Here is a 22,163-nt window from a genome sequence, read left to right as displayed (position 1 = left end):
TGTATGCCTAGGCTTTACACAGTGAAGGATTTGATGAAGTAGAAGGAAGTGTATAAGTGTTTAAAGCAGTTAGTCTTTTTTGTCAGCCCCCTACTGTTATGAAACATGTGCCAGCAATGCCAATGTAGTTATGTATGCATAGTAATTATATGATAATTTTCCTTGAAGAGTACTTTACGATTGCCTCTGTTTACAAGACATCTGTTAAAATATACATCTCCCAAAATAATGGTATAGGCAATTCTAGAACTTCCGATAAAATAATAAATAAAAACCAACCTACTAGTAGCAAATAATTCTGGGCATTTTAAATAGTTTTTTCTTGTTTATTTATTCCATCAATTTGACAGTTTTACTATTTTCTTAGTGTGTTATCTTAAGATTGTTAAAATGTACACCCATCAAGGGAAATAATGAATCTTTAGAATAGAAAAAGCACACCGTTCAATCATCCATATACAAAATTGCTGGTGATAGAAGTATGTATCTTGCTATTCCTGCGGGGGGAATACAAATTCAGAAAACATCAAATATGATGAAAATGTCACTAAGAATATGTGAAAGAAGTAATTATGAGTGTGGAGTGTGGAGAATTGAATGGGAATGCATAGGACAAGGCTATTCTCAAAGTGTTATTTGTGGCAGGTAATATGGACAGGAATCAGGGGAAAGTAATGGGGTAAATGGTTGGAGGGGGAAGATCACCTCCAGTGTCTTTGGGGTTCCACAGGTCTGAAGGACTATCCTGGTCTCCACTTTAAAGCTTCTTCTAACATAGGAATGAGTGTAAAAAGATCATCTCTGTACCCATCAGCATGTACATATGTTTACAGTGTAGTATGAATGTCTTCTCTTGGTTTATTGTGCTATATACATGTTCTATAGGTGTGTTTACAGTGTATTGTTTGTATTGTGTATGTAAGCAAAGTCATGAGCTGATGAGTATTCCTACAGAGAATATTTACAAACATGCTGATCTGTTGGAGGGTAACAAGCATCTTTGTAAATATTAATAATTACACGCAAGCATCATCCTGTGAACTTGATTATGACTTTCATAGAACTGTTATTTTGCCTTTTCCTGAATATGTTCTATGGATTTTAAGTTTCTCATATTGAGATTAACATACAGTCAATAAGATTAGTAAAAACCAAAACAAAAAGCTCTTTAATGACTATATCACATTATCATTAGAAAGTATTTTGCTTGAACATATGAACATCATCTATGTTTAAAAACACAAAACATTTAGGCTGTGTGTTGAAAAAAATATTAATATCGTCTAAAAGAACCAACGATGTCCTATCTTGTGACCAAGATTGTGGTTTTGTGGGTAATTGGAAGGCTGATTCCCTTTTTAGGAAACCAATGCTCTCAATTCTTTTTGGCCCTTTGAATATAGGCTGCATACTAAGGACCTGTGTGCTTGCAGACAGGATTCACCTTCTCCTTCTGCTTGTTTACCAGGCTTTATAAGCCTTTCATTGATTTTTGTGCTGAATTGTACTTGATGACTAGACTCGACTGAGGTGCCCGCTGTTGCTAAGCTTGCAAAAGAACTATCATGTTGTTAGTGAGTACAAAAAAATACAGAAAGTGAAGCACAACCTAAAAAAGCATAAAATCAGATTCCGAGGTGCTGCTGACATGACTAACATGCACACAAAACAAAGCAAGAAATCAGTGCACACCCAGCAAATACTATTTAAAAGCACCTATCTGAGGCATAAATACTGGCGATTCTGTCACACTTTATGACAGGCTAAGAAATATATGGCCATATAGTGTGACGGAATGTCCAATATTTATGCCTCCGATAGATGCCTTGAAATAGTATTTGCTGGGTGCGCTGGGTGTGTGCTGATCTCTTACTATGTTGTTAGTAAATCCCAATGATTGCCTTTGCCTTCTCCTACCGCTATATGATGGTGCAGGAAAGTAAAATAATCATCTTGTGGTGGGTATAGTCCTCACCCAATCTCTTTGGTCAGGATCAATCTAAAATTAATAAAAAGCAACCCCGATCCTTAAAAATACAAAACCTGGTACAAACAAATAAAAGTAATCAGATCCACTCCCGATAGATGGGATGTGGTCTGTGCCTCTGGGTATTTTTATATATGGGTGTATAATTGGGGACTGTACCCTTCAGGTTATGTATATTACCCTAATCTCCTCTCTTATCTGATTTTGGGTCCTGGAGACCCCTACTTAATTTGTATTGGAGATTTCTGTAACTTTTATTAATTATTTACATTAATACCAGGTTGACTCTTCCTGTTCCAGTGTCTACCAAGGGATGTTTGCTATTTTAACTGAACTGGACCTTGGCTTATTCACAAGTGGTTCTGAAATGCAAACTTTCTGCAAGTTTGGTCAGGCTGCACGATGGTGCTATGGTGATTCTTTTAGCTTTAGGTGGTCTACCTAAAGCTAAAAAAATCACCATAGCTGCAAATGTAAGGTGCACAAAGAGACATTATTTCCACTATTTTATACATGAGCATATTTTATTCAGATAGAATAAAATAAATATTTATTTCTTCCCTACTTGAAAAATGATTTTTTTACTATTTTGATATCAAAACAATAAGCTTGTTTCTAGGTGTGTGACCTTTATTTAGTACACATTGTGGCCCTATGCATAATTTAGATAGCATTTCTTCTAGGATTTTGACCTTCCTCCGTAAAAAATTGACTGCCTCCTAGTCCTCCCATACATGTTGTACATAAGAAATATACAACCATGAAACATACAATAAAAAAAGCAAATAATTGTATTACTGAAAGCCTACAGCGATATACATTGACTTGAGCTTTTCCAAAGAAGTTGTACATTCCAAATATGAAAGTAAGTTTATTTTCGTGAGATCATTGCAAAACCCTTATTTTAACTATTGAATCAAAATGTAAGCTCCAGCTGCTTTTCCATTAGCCACTGACAGTCTGATGCACGGAAATAATACGTTTATGTTACATATTCACACTCCTTATTCCTATTTTCCTTTGACAACCAAAACCTTTCTGCAGTATTGCTAGACAGGATACTACAAATCCTGTTGATATGCGCAATTGAGTTTGGATTCCAATCTGACTCATGAAAAGCAGCCAACCGTGTATCAATTATACAAGAGATGTCAAGTAGACTATTTCGCTGTTTATTTTTCTAAAAGAACGTCATAAATCAGGGCTATTGCAGTCCATCTAACCAAGGATAATTTCAGATCTTATGCTGATGTTCTAAGTGTTCTGTTTGAGGTTAGATCTGTAACCGTGAAGAGTATATTCTATTCACCTCTGCTCTAAGCGTCTAGCATTGCTGAAAATGGGGTTAAGGTGGTGTAATATTCTTGAAAGCTTATTACTTATTACTGAATAAGTTGGCCATGGTTACATAGTCCATAAACAAATTACAGGCATTCTCAAGAGATAGCCCTCTAGCTGATATGGAACCATAGCACCCATGTGCCAGTTCTCCTGGGAAAAAAATCAGCAAATCTGTGACCTTGTGCTTCTGCTTGTTAAAATGTGTTACAAGTGAAAGTGTTGATTAACAAAGAAAGTTGATTGCTGGTTGATTGAAGAGGGTAAGGTCAACTGGTTTTTACGGTTTTCAAAAATATTTTGATCAGCATTTACATAATGTTATATTCTTCAAAATATTTAACAAACGTGGCTATAAATTACATAATCTGCATATTCACTACACTGTGTGCATACCAAATCTCAATATGTAATCCAAAATTGCTTTATTCTTAATATATATATATATATATATATATATATATATATATATATTCTTATATTTGTTTTTTTTTATTATCAGTTAGGTTGTACTTTTCCCAAGGCATGTGCCGTCTCACCTTATCTCCTCTCTATGTTATTTCCCCAATCCAATAACAAGGCAAGATGCATATCAAACAAAAAGGCATGATTCGATTTTGGTCGCGAGTAAAAGGGACATTATATTTATCCGGTCATATAACACCTAATTTAAAATCTGTTTAGCTTGATAGTGATTGTATACCTGACAGTACATACAGCAAAAGTTAAATAGAAACACAGAAACATAGAATTTGACGGCAGATAAGAACCATTCCATTTTTCATGATTTAAGGGGTTTAAACCCCTATCAGTCTTTGCTCTGGTCCTATAGTGAGGTTAGCTTTATATCTATCGATTGCCTGTTTAAATTCCCTAATTGTATTAGCCTCCACCACTTCTGCTTGGGAACTGATCCATTTATCTACCACCCGCTCACTAAAGTAGAACTTCCTGACGTTACATCTAAGCCTCTGACCCTCTAATTTTAGACCATAAACCCTTGTTCTAACATTGCTCCTCCTTTCAAATAAATTTGCCTCCTGTACTTTGTTAAATCCCTTTAAGTATTTAAATGTTTCTATTGCATTCCCCATATCTCTTCTTTGCAACAAGCTATACATACTAAGATAATTATTGGTTTCCTTTATTCTTTCCTGATAATTTGTGTCTTGCAAACCACTTACCAGTTCTCCTCTGAACAATGCCACCAATGCTGTATTCTGCCTTGGGAGTTTTATGTCCCAAGTGCATTATTTTACATTTATCAACATTAAACTGCAGCTACCACACTCTTGACCATTCTTCTAATTTACTTAAATCATACACCATTTGAGCAGGGAATGTCTACCCCTTGCACAGATCTCAACAGCCACACCATTGGGCCACCAAAGAGGAACACCCTCCCACAAAGTACATTTTTGGGGGGAAGTTATTGCTGCCTCTGTAAAAAAATTATCATGAAAAAAAGCATTTAGTAGTACTAGTACAAGCTTCCACAATCCGAGACTCCAATATGTACTATGTAAGACATATATGTGTCATTAAGTAGTGCTATGGTATGATACTACTTTGATATCTACCTGTGGTTGCACTACAGTTCTCAGTATGCTCAGGAACGGAGCAGAACACCACAGAGAGCTACCTTGGGTAATCATGCTGGACACTCTGATGTAACTTTTTGTGTTATCTACATGCAGTTATATGCATTATATTGCTAAGCATTAAAAATTAGCAAATTGAGTACAGAAGTAAAAAAAAGAAATGTATCTTGACAGTGGAGCCTGCAAGATAAGTGATTTAGGACTAATTATTGAAATCCTAAAAACCTAAGAAACAGATCTTTTAATACACATGACAGAGGAGGATAAAAGGGAAACATTGTAATTCTGTAATAAATGGCTTCAGCGATACCCTTTAAGAGAAATCTGAAAATCATTATGTATTATTATTACACAAGATAAAGAGTTCATATACATTATCAAAATTACTTTTTTCCTTTCTAGCCAGAATAATTGCCACATATGTAATGATATTTGCATACATTTTATATTAACAGTTAATGTAAAAAACCCAGGTTACACAGAGTAATAAAAAGTGAGAATTAGTGAAATATTAGAATTCCAAGATACATTTCTTTGTGACCAAGGGTAATATCCCAAGCACATATTTCTAGCCAACATGTTTGCCTGCTGGATTATTTATAATGCGTGGAGCTCGTGGAGAGCCATGTATATTTATTCTGTCATCGTATAGGGGTGTTATAAAGAAATATTAGAATATTCCCTTAACAAGTCATATTTTTCTGTTATGTGTAGTATTATATTCCTTACATACCATGTGGCCTGCAGTATAATTTTTATATTACATTGTGATTTTTCTAGTGTGTTTTTGTAAAGCTCTTGAGTTTAGACATACCCTATTAAACCCTTACCACATTACCAAACTTCTTTGTATATGGGCACAGCACCAAACTACATATTTATCTAGTTAGTGTTGTTTCTTAAAAACTACACACGATATGGAATACACATTGAAAACCCTTTATACCTACATATATGACTTATTTATAAACATAACATGAGGCAGAATAACTTCTTCTATATACTAAAGGGTGTAGATAAATATTTTACACATTCAGATTTAGTGACATGCTGACAAGACCTAATGATCATACCTGGGAACTTTCCAAATTTCCTTGAGGCTCTTGAAACTCATGTAAGAGTCATGTAAACCTTGACATGTCATTATTTAAAGATATACTTAATTGAATCTCCTGAATTTAACCAGGGGTATTAACCACAAAATACAAAATTCCCAATTAAAAGTCTCTAATCACAGCGGTGTAAAATAGTATTTCACCTGAGCTCAGTGTAACATCCCGAGAGTCCCCAGGTATGCTAATCATTGTTTCTGCTCATCAGGTTAGTTAAATTATGGACAATGTACAAGTAAAAAAATTGAGATCAGTTGCTTAGAATTCCTAAGAAGGGATTTGACATCAAATATTTTATATTTAACATATAACTTTGATTCTTTAGCCGTTGTACACTTAAAATAACATTATCAGAATATTTTGTAAAAAAAGTGGTGAGAAGCAATCGCAAGCATGAATGGCTATGAAAAGGCTACTGTTTTTTGCTTGTTGTGTAAGGTTGTCGGTTGTACTATTTATTCCAATGGAAATGTTGGAATCAGAGATTCAAGGTGAAAAAGAAACAGTTTTTTAAAACATGGTGTTTCAGGTATCGGGCAGCCATCTAGTTAGGACAAGAAGACAAGTACATTCCTGTATTGGTCATATAGAGTATAATAGATGTTATGTGAACATTAAATAAAGCAAGAAACTGACACCAATGATCATGAACTGTACAACTCATCAAAAATCGTGCAAGAGGTAACATGAAAGCCATTGTTGAAAATGTATTGATCTATTGTATTAAACATGGATGACTGTGTGGTTAGAACTCAGGGATTATACAGCTGAAAAACCTGAACATACTCTGTCCCACGACCTCTAGTTTGAATAAACAAATAAGAAAGTTCTATAAGTGAGCACCAACATAGATTGCAGAATATATATATATATATATATATATATATATATATTTGGTGTTATTTCATACATCTGTATGGAGATGAATTTGGGTTTGATGAACTAAGTGGTGTATGAATGGAGATATATATATATATATATATATATATATATATATCCAATGATTAGAGACTATATTCATATGATCGACTAAATCTTCACATGTTCTGCATTAGTGTTAGGTCCTAGAGATAGCCTGTATGTTTCTTTTGTATCTGTATATTTTTGGTTTATGCTTGCCTGCATCCATGTCCTTTACTTTGGTTTGCCATGCCTGCTTGCCTTCTGGATTTGCCTCAGCACCTGTGTCATCAGACCTCACCTGAACACTGATCCTGCAGGTATGGCTTGCACTTATCTTTGTGTTTTGTACTGGATGCCTACTACTGCATATTGGATTCCTATTCACAACACCAGTCCTCCCATGGGTCCTTACAGTCATTGCTATAGGTAAGTATTAGGAGTAAACAGGAGTAAACAGGCTCTAAAAGAGAATGAAGGTGATGGAATAGGTGGTGGTGTCAAACTGTGTATTGTGAGGATAAACGTTTTCATGAGACTATGTCCAACTAGACAGAAAAGGTTTAATGTTAAGACCAATAGTATTTATTGGAAATACATGCCATGTGAATTATCTGTAGTGATGATGGCAGCAAAACCTGAAAGTACATTTTAAATACTAAGCTGTTTTAGTGATGTTCTGCAACCTTGTATTTCTGATGTATAAATGTAAACTATATGCCTGTATTTTCTCTCAGTGTTGTAAGATGGGTTATATCCTATCTCCTCTTTATATCTATATTTATCTTTCTATACTTGACTGTTGTTGTTTTGCTTATTTGCTTTGTTCTAGCTTACTCTGCGAAGTTGTCTCAGGAATTTGACAGCAGTCTAGCTAGGATATATATTCAATAATATCTTTGCCAGAGCTCATGGATGAATGAAGGATAGTAATAAGAAAATGTAGATATTTATCATTTCAATGTACTTTTGTGTCCAAGAATGAAAGTTGTATTATGATTTTCAATGCCATTGCTTTGACTGAATAGTATAGCAATGTTTTACTCACCGTGGGATAGATAATGTGAAGTGAATAAAGAAATTCATATTTTACACACTCAGACCTAGCTTAGCCTCTCATTTTGTCCTGTCGTACAAATTCAATGGGTCCCTAACATCTTAAGTAATACCCTGACATCAGATCATCTGGCAGACCCATGTGTTCCATGCAACATCAACTTGTATTTCTATATTGGACCTATTTCTATATTGTGAGCCTATTTCCCTTCAGTGTTCCCAATTTTAGTTATTTCTAATGCATGGTCATTTTCTGTCAACATGCGTTTCCATAGTTCACTTAAGGGATGCTGTTCAAAGTACCATAAAACCAGTTTTTCAATTTGATATCATCTGGTGATTGAGTAACTTCTAGGACACTTTGCTGGCTTCATTGCAGTGGTTAAGAACGTTACTGTGAAGAACTGAATTGGTGATATGACTCAGTGCTTGAAAAACAAAACTTACAACCTAGCATAGCATATGTACCAAGTTATGATTTCTTGGGGGAGCACGTACTGCTTATAAGAAAGTTTTACTTATGTTTATTTCAACACTAGAAAACTTACAGGGTAAAGCCAAAGATGTATTCATATTCTTCACCACTGCTCATAAATTTAGTTTACAATAAGAATGAATTTTTAAACCATTTTATTGTTTGGCAACATATCAGTTCTACACAGAAGACAAGACTTTTGTGAGAAAAAGACAGGGTTCATTTCCCTGTCTAAACATTTATTCAGTTTTAACAAGAGAACGAACTCCTAAAAAATAGAAACATTGTCATTTTCCAAGATGGTATGCATTTTATTACCCAAACAGACCACAGAAAAACAGCAGTCACCTCCAGCCTTGAACTGTAGGGGGCATCTATTCTCTGTAGACAATAAATAAATAAATAACTGTTCCTTTAATAATGAGTCATAGTCATCTACCTACTAACATATAAATCTTATTCACATACGTCAAAGTGATTTCTCAGCAAATTAAATTAAATTCTGGAAAAGCTCAGGTTGTGAATAAATCTTTCTTGATTGTAAAGATATTGTTGTCTCTGTTAAAGATTCACGGTAAATAATCTCTCCAGGGAAACACATCACATAAGTCTCTTCTGGCAATTAATAAAAAAGCTACGTATCAAATGTATTATAGGTGTGCGTATGTATATATATGTGTGTATGTATCTATCTAGTTTCATAGCTTAGAAATATATCTGTAAGAATTGGACCACAATGCATTGAGGTTGTTGCTTCTACACTTCGATCTCAATAGTTATATTACAAAATAAAAACATCTGTGTCTTCAAGGTAGAATGATTGGCCAGATATGTTGTTCTTTTTGGCAGATGGCAATTTGCAGATGTCAGTGTTGGCCAGAAGACAGTAGCTACAGCTGTCACCGTGAGAGTGTTCAGTCACTAAACCCAAAGGATTCCATAGATGACGCCATTCAGAGGCTTAATCACAGAATACTGCTCACTTGGACAGTTTGATAAAAAAAATCTGATTATGCAATACATAAAAGATCATTTTAGATCCCAGTAGCAACATTATCATTTTTCATTGAATTATTTTATATATTTTTTGTTTTCATTTTGAAACGCCTTTCATGTGTATTAATCGTACAGGGTACATCACCTGTATATATATATATGTAAATTTTGCGATTCTGCCATTAAAATATGGCAGTGTGAAAGGGAGATATGTTAATATATAGAGAATTCGATTGCAAGACTTCTTGGAACAGATCTATAACTATTGCAGTAGCTACAGAATGTGTACATTACATGTTGTATATATGAAGGCTTTTGAGTGATACCATATTTCCTGAAACTCTGATTGGTTCCAACATTATACATTTATTATTTTATAGTAACTGTAAAGAGTAATAACAATCAAACTTTTCGTTTCTATTGAATACATTGAATAGGTAATGCTCCAATCTGCTTTTACTGTGTAAAAAGGTCCACAAAGGCCGTTGGTTGTTTCCCTTCCTAAAGTTTTATTTATATTTGCATAGTGCCATCATATTGTGCATCACTGTACAGTATGTTTTGGTTTACTTTTTATATACATATAGCTTTATTACACTTAAAAGGACAATATACTGGAAATGTACTTTTTTCTAGACATATTTTTTCTCTAACCCAGATTATCGTGGTAGCAGTCAATCATATTTTGCTGCATGGTCCATGGACCGACTGCTACCTCAACAATTTTAATTTTAGTTTTATTTAAGTCTTAGAGAAGCTTCAGGTAGATCACAGACCTATCAGCAGTGTTCCCTTCTCTGCAAAGTTACCCTGCATGCTTAGGTGTAAGTGTGCGGCTTTCCTCTCTAATGGACATCTTGTGTGCACACTAATACAGGTGAGACTTCCGACAGGGAGATAACAGAAGGCTGTCGATCAACTTAGAAACCCCACTACACTATGGACATGATTTTTAACAATCACTATATACAGTACAGGGAATGCCACCGCGTACATCATAGGTGTTTGGCATTCTAGGCACAGTTTGTCAGCTACATAAAGCATCTGGCACTCTAAAGGTTAATGCCAACTGTCATGATTCTCAGACAACATTCCAAGTTAAGCACTTACTTTATTATCTAGTATGGAACATAATGGCAGCACAGCCTACCAGGTCAGTTTCTTAAGCAGTAATCTAGTTTGTGTATATGATACAGGATGACCCTGCGTGCTCAATGCGTCAGAAATTAACTCAAATGAACTACTGAAGATATGTGGTAATAAGCCCAGTCGGTATTGTGTCATAGTGTATACAGCAACATAGTTGGATGAACTTTAATGGAATTTTTAACACTACGAAAAAGCTAATAACTATTATTTACATTTTCCCTTTACAGATACCTCAAATCAGCTATGCATCTACAGCTCCTGAGCTAAGTGATAACACCAGATACGACTTTTTTTCCCGGGTAGTCCCGCCAGACTCCTATCAAGCACAAGCGATGGTCGATATCGTGACAGCATTAGGATGGAACTATGTGTCAACTTTAGCTTCGGAAGGCAACTATGGAGAAAGTGGCGTAGAAGCATTCACACAAATATCAAGGGAAATCGGTAGGATTGTATTAAATGCTTATAGCTGACAGGTTACTTATGTTTTAAGTTTGTAAACCACAGGATGTTCCCAATAGAGCAGTGAATGTCATTGTAAATATATATTACACTTTCTTTTGTAGCTTAAAATATAGTTTTTGTTTTATGTATATATCAAAGTGACAAATTCTACAGACGCCATTTGACGATTATGGATCTACCAGTATTCCGCTTTAGATTTTTCATTTCCGTTTGATTTCTTTAAAATGAATGGTAGATTTGAAATGGACCATAAACGGAAGTTTTGATTCCAGTAACACTAGTGCATATTTCAAGAAACGTTATATCAAAATATTTTTTTCTAATGCCTTCAAGGCCAATACTACAATTTTCCATGGAAATAGAGAAGCTTTTCACAGGTGACATGTTCATTAGGTATAAACAAGGCACTAATATTAATATTAGAAATAACCATCTACTTTTCTATTCATAAGGCAAAAATAGAACTGATGATGCCCTTCCCTGTGCCGACAATCATTTTTTTCTACAACATTGTTTTTGTGGTATGTAAACAAAGTGAAAGGTTTGTGTAATAGTTCAACAAAGTAAGATAATCAGATCAAGATACAGTAAGACAGGAGGCGCACTTGTAGGTCACCCACTAGTTACTAACTAGAGCCGATAGCTAAAATAAGGTTAATGATAAGGGTTCTCAATGCATTACGGGAAGGTTCCTGCTGCCTGGAGCCCACGAAATGTGAAGAAAAATAATTGTGGCTGCAGGACACCCTATTTGTAGCCAAGGTCCTCTTGGATTATTAATTTGGCTTCGCTGCCATCACATGGAAAAATGGATATGTTGTGGATAAGCTTTGCGTTGTCCTGCATTTGTGAAACAAACTACCTGATGCTGGTAGATTACAAGGCTAGTAATGCCAATCTGATATTCCAAAATATAGCTTTTCTTCAACTGTTACTTTTAATAAATTTAGTTTTACCTTAATTATACCAAAGTGGAAATTGATGTAATATGAACAATGTGTGATCACAATTACCAATCCCATTTTAAATTAATTTTCTGATTATTCTTAATGAACAAAGCTAGATTGTAATTATAATACGGTTTCCCTTTTTCCCAAAGAGTAGTGATCTTTAGTTGTTTTCCACAAATATTGAAGCGACTGCCTCCCACTAGAAGGTTCTTTTTGCTTACATCTACCTTCTAGATTACCTTGATCATGCAGTGGATGGACAAAGGGAAGAAGCTGCAGTAGACAAGCATTGAAAATTTTCATTTATTTAACCCTTTCACTTACACAATTTGCAGATTAACTGGAGGCTTGTCTAAGATGGGATAGTGCCATTTAGTATCAGAGTTATCCTTTAATAATGGTCTTGTTGTTTTATTTGAATATGTATTTTCATATTGATCCCGGCTGCAGTCTGGTTTGATGACTTGATGATTTTAAGATAATGTGTGAAAAGTTTAAGGCTTATAGATAAAAATATTTTTTTTATTAATATATCTATACTTGGTAAGGCAGTTTTCATTCAACAATATGTTTTCTGTTATAATAAAAAGTAATTTTTGCTTGAAATTTGTTTGTAATGGGTAAAACTACTCAAAACTGTCTTTATCAACGTGGGAACAAAAAGTTTAATTAGTTGCATGAAATGAAATTTCCATGCTGCCTAGTAATTCAATGCTGTGTATTTCTATATAACACAATAGCACTAAATTCAGTATAACAAACAGCCTTCCAACAGGAATGACACTGTGCGTGTTTGGATGATATGCTGATTCTGTATAACTGGTACAATAGAAAAGCTTAGTACAATAGTTCTTAATATTTTCTGAGGTCATATAGATAAGTGGCAGGTCTATGAGAAATACATTTCAGGAATATAAAATAGAAAAAAAAGAAGATCCATGCAAACCCAGTTTGTATTTAGCATTCTTCATTTTTTTTATTTAATGAAAAAACCACGTATTTTCAAATTCTGAACCAAAGCCTTTAAAAAGCTCTTTAAGAAAAATAGTATTCCTTGGATCGCTTTTTCTATGGGTAGATTTTAGTTTTCAATTAAAGGAATAACTACGCGTCAATTTGTGTAAAATTTGCTGCCATAGGTTAACCCCGATTTTGTTGGCATTGACCTCTTTGGAATGTTTGAATGAATGAGCAGATGTCATTGACAGCAGCAGAAAAGTTTCTCTGCGTTAACATCTTGATCTTGGATAAGCCTTTATAATATGTATTTTGTTTATCACTCCTTTCATTTGGAAATATGTATATTTTGGATAAATTGTTAGAAAGAAAAATATGTTTCAATGTATAAAAAATATGGGGTGAATGTACTAATATGCTAATTGTGGTGAGATTAAATATTTGCTCTAAGCAGAATTGAAATATTGGCATATTCAGATTCATACCAATTGCAAATTTAACAAAATGTGCATATTTGATTCGCACAAATCTCTGAAAACAAGGCCAACCTCCCCATGAAATGGTGAAAACGATTGGAAGATCGGGGGACAGGACATCACTGGAAGCTCACTCCATTTTGTCCTAAAATAACCTCCTGTGAACGTTCACCAAAATGGAGGCTCTGGTGACGCCCCCCCCTCGATTGGAGTATTGCTGGGAGGTTATGTTCACGGAGATGCAGATGAAGAAAGAAGAGAGAAAAGTAAATGTTGGCGACAGATAATGAATTTTGTTTCTGAATTTAAAACACCCCCAATTTTGTAAGAAGCAACAGGCAGAAAACCCAATCCGTTGCCTGAAATTGAATGGGCCAAAAAAAAAACCTGAAAAATGTACCTGAATCGTATTTGGCCCATTTACAAATGTCTAGTATGCAGTACCTTCATACTCACAAGTTCTTGTATTTCTTTTAGTTAAACAGCTTGCAGAAACTCTTAGCTTTAGCTAAACTGGACGCCAGTGTGTTTCTTCTCTGTGATGAGACAAGGTAGCTTTTCCTATCACATTTTTTATAAAATGTAACTTTTTGGTACATTTATATCATGGTATTTAGTGTAGGGCGATATGGCTTCTACATGCTGAATCACGAAACACACACTGATAATGCATCTGGATCTATGATTCTATTTACTTTTATAGTCGTTAAATAATACTGACTGTGTATAACCGAAGACCGTAGTAATAAAAATAGCTAACGTTTGGGAACTACTATTGACTGGATAGCTTGGATGCAAGATATATACCATTATTTTCCTTTCATGTCCTGCAGTTGATGGTGTTATTTTGGGTAACCATTCTGTTTCCCAAAGTATGGATTTTAGTGATTTATTTTTGTCTGTTTTCAGTCTATCATTTTGCAGTTGATATTCTGCCAACACTGCTTACATCCTCATCAGCTGACAAACTGATAACTATTTTTTGCTATATAAATAGAAATTCAGCTGGCAAGTCAATAAAAGATTGTTCCCTGTGAATTGTTTAATTACTAGTGTTTTTTGAGTCATCTTATTAACATAATAAAATTTGGTGACTAGCCAACAGTGTTAAACATTTCTGTATCTTGGCCTGATTGAGAATATCCACAGGAGCTTAAAACATTCACTTTTATGTGGCAATCGGTATTAGCATGCCGGCTCATGCCGTTGTACAGATCACTGGTGAGACCTCACTTGGAGTATTGTGTGCAGTACAGGAGACCGTATCTCCAGAAGGATATAGATATGTTGGAGAAGGGCTACTAAAATGGTTCATGGATTACAGGATAAAACTTACCAGGACAGGTTAAAGGATCTTAACATATATAGCCTGGAAGAAAGACGTGACAGGGGGGAAATATAATGGAAACATTTAAATATTTAAAGGGAGTCAACATGATAAAGTAACAGAGTTCATTTAAAAGAAGAAAACTATCACAACAAGAGGACATATAGTCTTAAATTAGAGGGGCAAAGGTTTTTAAAGTGATAGCAGGAAATATTACTTTACCGAGAGGGTAGTGTATGCATGGAATCGCCCCCTGCAGGAAATCGATGGAGCCAGTGTCAGTTGTGTGCATGTACAGAGTGCCAGGATCTCTCCAATGCTGGTTTCTTATCTGAGATATAAGATAAGGGTGAAGTATTCATAAATTTGCAGACTGGATGGGCTGAATGTTCTTCTCTGTCGACACATTCTATGTTTCGACATGCTATACACTTTTGTCAAAGTCCAAATCTGTAAGATATTTAGTTGTTTGGAAGAAAATCTTATTCAGAATAGTTTATAGAATTTCAAATGATATCCTGTGAACCCCTTTTGGATGGAGGCTTTTTCATACCCTAATGATGTAGGGCCTTCTTTTATAAATAGAAAATACATAATCATATCAATACATAATCATATAAATACATAAAACAATTATTATTAGTGATAATAGGTAAACAAAATAGAAAAATATATCACATTTCTTGCAAAAATCTCCTATATAGTTATACCCTACATACATTTTGGGGGGGATAGTGTTTTTTATTTTTTATTTTGTACTTGTAGTGGTAGGGACACTTAAAAAACAAGTGTGCGCTCAATATATAATTTTTACTTATTTTTTTTATATTTAATATCAAGCAAGATAAAGAATTACTCTATGTGATAAATAGCAATACATTGAGTATTTACATCAATATGCTAATTTAAATAACTTGTCCTCAAGCTGCGCTCATCTGCTGCCTCATCTGTGTTTGAGATCAGCTTGCCGCTTACTTCTGAATTTTGCATGCGGCATCCACAAAGTGCTTTATTGTGCCTTTAAGAAATGAAGCACTCTTCATTCAGTTAATTTCATGCTCTAAATGCGGTATATTTTATACACCAGTGCACCAAATCCAGTCCCAATATGCTCTATGCTTTAAAGCGCTTACATAAAATCTTTGTCAAATCTTAATGGATGAAACAAATGATGAAAGTACTAGGAAATGCCAAGAGACTCGTTCATTATAGACCAAATGTTAGCAAGTTAAGGAACAATCAGTGCTGCTGTGCATGAGGAAAATTGCATTTGTTGCATATTACTGTATGTAAGAAACTGCATAATGTAAACCATCCTATATTAAAAGGAAATAAAATGAAGTGTCCACTTAGGTGTAGGGTTGAAGAAAAGTCATTTTGACTTGTGGCTACTTAGTGGTAAGTATATGGCATAGTCACTTAACAAATATAGTTTACTCGTTAATATATAGTACAATGCAAAAGGTTTAGGCAGGTGTGAAAAATTGTACATTAAGAATGCTTTCGGGAAACTGGTCAGAAGTGGTCTTTATGGAAGACTTGAGGCCAAACAGCCATGCCTCCGACATGGAAACAAGGCCAAGCGACTCAACACAGGAACCAGGGTGCAGAAAAATGGCAGAAGGTACTTTGGACTGATGAATTAAAGTTTGAAATATTTGGCTGTACCAGAAAGCAGTTTATTCACTGAACGGCTGGAAAGTTGCACAAAAATGAGTGTTTGCATGCTTTTAGGCAACAGTGAAGCATGGTGGAAGTCCCTTGCGTGTTTGGGGCTGCATTTCTGCAAATGAAGTTGGGTATTTGGTGTGAATTATTGGTCTCCTTAATGCAGAGGAGTGCAGGCAGATATTTATTTATCATGCAATACAATCAGGTAGGCATCTGATTGGCCCAACAACCGAAAAAATATAGCCAAAAGTCATTAAGAACTATAGCATAAAGAAGAACAAGGAGTCCTGGAAGTGATGGTCTGCCCCACACAGAGCCCTTATATATAGTCCTGGAATATAAAGAGAGAGAAGCAACTAAGGCTGCCTAAATCCACAAAATATCTGTGATTTAGCTGGGGCAGCGTGTAGACTCACGCTGCAGCCGGAAGGAGGCGTGGCTAGCAGCGGGGGTTGTCTGCGTGCATCGCGCAGACATTCCCCGGCTGTCAAAGATCAGAGTTCCTGGCACCGGTGCGGCACCGACACCAGCACCGGCGCCGGCGCGAGGAACTCTGATCTCTGACAGCCGGGGAATGTGCTCGATGCACGCAGACAACCCCTGCTGCTAGCCACCCCTCCTTCCGGCTGCAGCGTGAGTCTACACGCTGCCCCAGCTACATGACAGGAGACTCAGAAGTACCGGTAAGTGGGGCGGGGGGGAGTGTTAAATGGGGGGCATAAGGCATTTCTGGAGGCAGGGTGCTCTGTGAAATGCCTTTTAACCCCCCTATATGCCACTCTGCCTCCAGAAATGGCTTAAACCTCCCTATATGCCACTCTTCCCCATAATATGCCTTTTAACCCTCTAAGTGCCAGAGTGGCATATAGGGTTAAAAGGCATATCATGGGGCACAGTGGCATATAGGGTTAAAAAGCATATCATGGGGCACAGTGGCATTTAGAGGGTTAAAAGGCATATCATGGGGCACAGTGGCATAAAGGGGGTATAAGGCATTTCTGGGGCAGATGTGCATAACTGGGGGGCAGGTTGGAAAATAGAAGGAAATAAAACCAAAATATTTTTCTCAATCATAGCTTTTATTAAAAAAAAATAGTTTAGATGAATTAACATTTACTGGTAAAACTATTTTCCTATAGGGTCGTCTTATATTCAGGCTTTTTCTTTTTTTCCTAAATTAATATTAAGATTTGGGGGGTCGTCTTATAATCAGGGTCGTCTTATAATCGAGCAAATACGGTATTAACATTAAGCATTTTTACGTTGCAGCTTTTTTTTTTTTACACCTGCCTAGAACTTTTTCACGGTGTACGCATAATAAGAATGACTTGTAATAATGACATACAGTAACTGTTCCAAGTCCAGTATGCACAATTAAATTCAGCACTTGTTCGAGTTAAGACACAATGTGCTGGATTCAATGCTGACAATAAATCTGTCACAAGAAATTAAATAGCAATCATATCTTAGATTGCAGTGGCAAAAATGAGATTAAAAAAATGATATATTATAACGTCATGGATCCATTAACTGAGAGGAAATGTATGACTATTTTTTATCTCATTTTTTTCATTGCAGTCTAAGTGAGGATTGCTATTCAATTATTTATCTCTGGTATTGATTGTAGCCCAATACATAATATTTCAACAGTGATTGTTGAAATATGTAGTCCATAATCTGAAATAACATATTTCAATTTTGTATTTCCGGTATACCAAAGTAAATGTAATATAAGGTAATATATATATATATATATATATATATATATATATATATATATATAGAAATGATATGGTGTTTCAACACAGTGAGGAATAATAAATGGCCAAGCTGCTTCTATAGATCTATTGAATAAATACTAGACTTGTGCATTCAGACCAACTTCCTTCGTTTGCCATGTTTTGGTGCCATTACAACCCGTTTTAGCGCTCTTTGATGAGAAAAAGTGGGAGGCGACTTTGTGTAGAAGGGTACATGCAAACGACTGATAAGTAGAAGTAACCAAATAATTGGGGGATGGCCTCATTAATGGTTATGGCTGTGGTTGATGGGTCTTCACTTTGGTTTCTTTGGCCAATCAGCATTTACAAGGTAAAGGGACAAGCAGAGAAATAGTAAATTTATTTTGGGCAGGGATGGACAGAGCACATTGAGCATGTTCTATGCCATATATTATAGGAGCACTTGGCTAGACTTTCCCTACCCAGGCTGAATGTTCATGCGAAAATTAAAATAACTACTGGCAGCAGGCAGTTATGCCTAGTTCTGTTGACTGGGTCAAGATAAGGTTCTGTATTTATACATGCACAGAAAGAAAATGAGTGTTTCTTATACATCGAGTGAGCTCAAGATCTTTGTTTCAGTGCATTATACATTGTGTCACTGTAATTGCTATATAGCTTGTAAATATTAATTTAATGACTTTTTTTTACTTTTCTGTTTGTTTAGCAAGGTATTGACAGGATTTACGTCTGTCTACAAGTGCCTGATTATTACAAGTAAGCATTGGGCAAAGCAGTAGTATAGTCTTGTTTCTTCCTAATGTCGTTGCTAATGCAAGTCATTTATTTAATTTTTGATGATTCATTTACACTTAGCTGATGTTGTTTTATGGAAGGTTGACTGCCTGTATTTGAGCTGCTGAGAACATAATTAGACCTCCGTGAACATAAATTAGTGGGATGTTGTGCCTGTTAAACATCCATGAACATAATCAGTGTGGCCTTCTGCATGTTAAGCCTCTCTGAAGATGAAAATTAGAATTGTGTTGCATAGAAATGTATTTTCAGAGAATTGATGTTCATGTATGTGCATACAAACGTATCCACAATAAGCTTTACACTTCTTTTTCTAAAATCCTTGATAAGTAGTTCAGAGAAAATGGGTGCTACTGTTAAACTGAATATGTAAAATCCAACCTCATGCTAAATTAAATCATCCAAAATATACATAGTATACATGAGACTAGATGGGCTGAATGGGCAGACTAGATGGGCTGAATGTTTCTTGTCTGCTGTCAAGTTTTATATTTTTTTAAGTGGGGAACCTAAACTTAGAGATAGATTTGCTAAATGATGGCCCATATTCATACTTTTTGTGGAAAATTAGACCTGAACTTTCTGCACTTCCTTCTTAAAAGGCAAGATGAAAAAAAGGTATTTTTCTTATCAGCAAATGATATATTTTAAAAGAAGGTAAACTATAGATATTTGAAGCCACTACAGTTTATAAATTGTTTTACTTTTGTCTTCTAGGTTATGTTTATTATTTCTAATCTGTTTTATCATACATTTAGTTCTGCCGTAATAGTTACATTCTGATCATGTCCATATTATTTATGGTGGCATTGTCACGCACAGCGTATGGTAGAACCTGTAATCAGGTAGAACAGCGTGTGCAAGTCCAATAGACAGAACACCAAAGTCCAGTATAGAATAGCCAATGAGCAAGCCAAGGTCAGGAAGCCAGAGGTCAGAATCGTCGAGAGGAAAGCCAGAGTCAAACGCCAGGAAATCGGTAACAGGAACAAGCCGGGTCGGTAACGGGAAATCAACAGGAACGCGTACTGAGAAGACACTATGCAAGATAGGTACAACCATCAGAAGGCAAAGCTGAAAGGTTACTGAGGCTCTTAAATAGGAAGAGGAAGTCCAGACATCAATTAGTGTTCTCCCGCCATAATTTCAAAAAGCCGTTACGTCACTTCCGGTCCGCGGCCATCTTGGGATTGGCGAGGTCTCAAATTCTTAAAAAGACCGGTAGTACCGGCTGGCGCCACTAGGTGGCATGAAGAACGAGTACACACGGCAGGTCCGGACCGGGTTCCAGTAGACGGCGGCCGCCGTGTGGAGCTGCGGGGTCTTCCCCGTCCTCGCGGCGGCAGAAGCTGTCTTGCGGAGGAGGGAGGTCTTCCTCTCCTCCGCGGCTGTGGCTGTTGTGGTAAGGCGGGGGGTCTCCCCCTTCTCCGTGGCGGTAGAGGCTGCTGCGGCAAGGTGGGGGGTCTCCCCCTCCTCCGTGGCAGCTGATGCCGCTGCGGTGAAGCCGGCGGTCTCCCTCCTCTCCGCAGCGGCTGAAGATCCGCGGACCCGGAGGAACCGGCAGCCAGGTACGTAACAGGCATATGTTAAAAGCTTGACCTCCTGGGACTATTAACTGAATATATACATTTTCCAATTATTATTTAGATTTTTATGGCATTGAATACATTGAATTATTTATTGTCTGTGTTTATGTACACTTTTAGATCTTTAGGGCACATTATTCTATATGTGCACGTAAACTATATGACCAAAATATGTGGATATCCGTCACGGGACACGTCTGTGACAGGACACGTCCCACTCGGTTGATCTGGAACCTGATGGCAAGGAGAAGGAAACAAATGGAAAAAGTCCATATGGGAAGAGACAAAGCTGTGGTCAGACAATTCCATGTCTGGGCTGGCAGCACAATATCAGAGGTCCAGGAATAAGCCATAAGCCAATAAATTAGGAATCAACACAGGTATACAGGATCCAGAAGAACTGCTGAACTACTTAAAGCTGGGCTTCAAAATAGTCTGGCACTGAGTTGCAAGAATTGCTGAGGCTGTGGGTCACGCCTGCCCATGGACCCAGGTGCACTTGCAGGAGCATGCACTGTTAATAGTGCAGATCATGGCATGTGTGCATGCGTTGGCAAGGGGTGAGTGGCTCCACCCCTGGCTGCTCAGCTGGCACAAGGAGGCACCCGGCATCTGGCCCTATGCAAGGGCAATGGTGAGGGGTGATTCTGGGTGCCCAGACTGATCCTGGCCCTGGCAAGGCGTAGGAGTGGAGGTAAGGCCTGGTCTTTGGCACCACCACAGATGAGGCCCTGGGCGTTGTGACAACACCTGACCATCACAGCTACATGAGGTTGTTGGACATCTCATTCCAAAACCGTGGGCATTAAGATGGAGTTACACAACCCACACCCTCATGACTTTACAGCTATAACAGCTTCAACATGATGTCAGAGTGTCTTTGGGAATTTGTACCCATTCAGCCTAAAGAGCACTTGTGAGGTCAGGCACTGATATTGGATGAGGAGGCCCGGCATGCCTGTGTTCCAATTCATCCCATAGTTGTTCAATCTTGTTCAATCTTCTCAAATCCTGTCTTTATGGACCTTGGTTTCTGCACAGGGGCACAGTCATGCTGGAACAGGAAAATGCCTTAATCAAACTGATGCCACAAGTTGGAAGCATATAATTATCTAAAATGTATTTGTATGCTGTAGCATTAACATTCCCCTTCACAAAACCCCACAAAATGGCCCCAGACCATCATGCCTCCTCCACCAAACATTACAGTAGGCACGTGCACTCCAGAGAACATTTTTCCACTGTTTCAGTGTCCAGTGGCAGTGTGCTTCCCACCCCTCCAGCTAAAGCTTGACATTGCACATAGTGATCATCAGCATGGATGTATCTACTCATCCATATTAACCCATTTTGTCAAGCTCCTGATGCACATTGTTAGTGCTGATGTTGATTCTAGAAGCAGTTTAGAATTCTGGAGTGGTGCTACAGAAGACAGCTGTTTTTTACACACTATGTGCTTCTGTATTTATCAGCCCTGTTCTGAGTGTATGTTGTCTACCACTCTAAGGCTCAGCTTTTGTTACTCCTAGATGCTTTCACTTAACAATAATAGTACTTACAATGGCCTGGGGCAGATCCAG

The 22,163-nt window shown here is 36.8% G+C and overlaps 1 protein-coding gene across 1 annotated transcript in view; it reads left to right on the top strand.

The window, feature by feature from the left end:
• Positions 1–10,946: 10,946 nt before the first annotated feature.
• LOC149302832 (metabotropic glutamate receptor 8-like) overlaps positions 10,947–22,163 on the top strand; it is a 300,096-nt gene continuing 288,879 nt past the window's right edge. The window contains exon 1 of the mRNA XM_089481946.1: positions 10,947–11,058. Within this exon, the coding sequence (XP_089338072.1) occupies positions 10,947–11,058 (112 nt within the window). The remainder of the gene's footprint in view (positions 11,059–22,163) is intronic.

This window comes from Sceloporus occidentalis, unplaced genomic scaffold (assembly GCF_023333645.1).
Source record: "Sceloporus occidentalis isolate IW3139 unplaced genomic scaffold, rSceOcc1.0.p SCAF_17, whole genome shotgun sequence".
NCBI lineage: Eukaryota > Metazoa > Chordata > Lepidosauria > Squamata > Phrynosomatidae > Sceloporus > Sceloporus occidentalis.
Note: the sequence above shows the minus strand (reverse complement) of the source record. Positions and strands in the feature narration are given on the sequence as shown.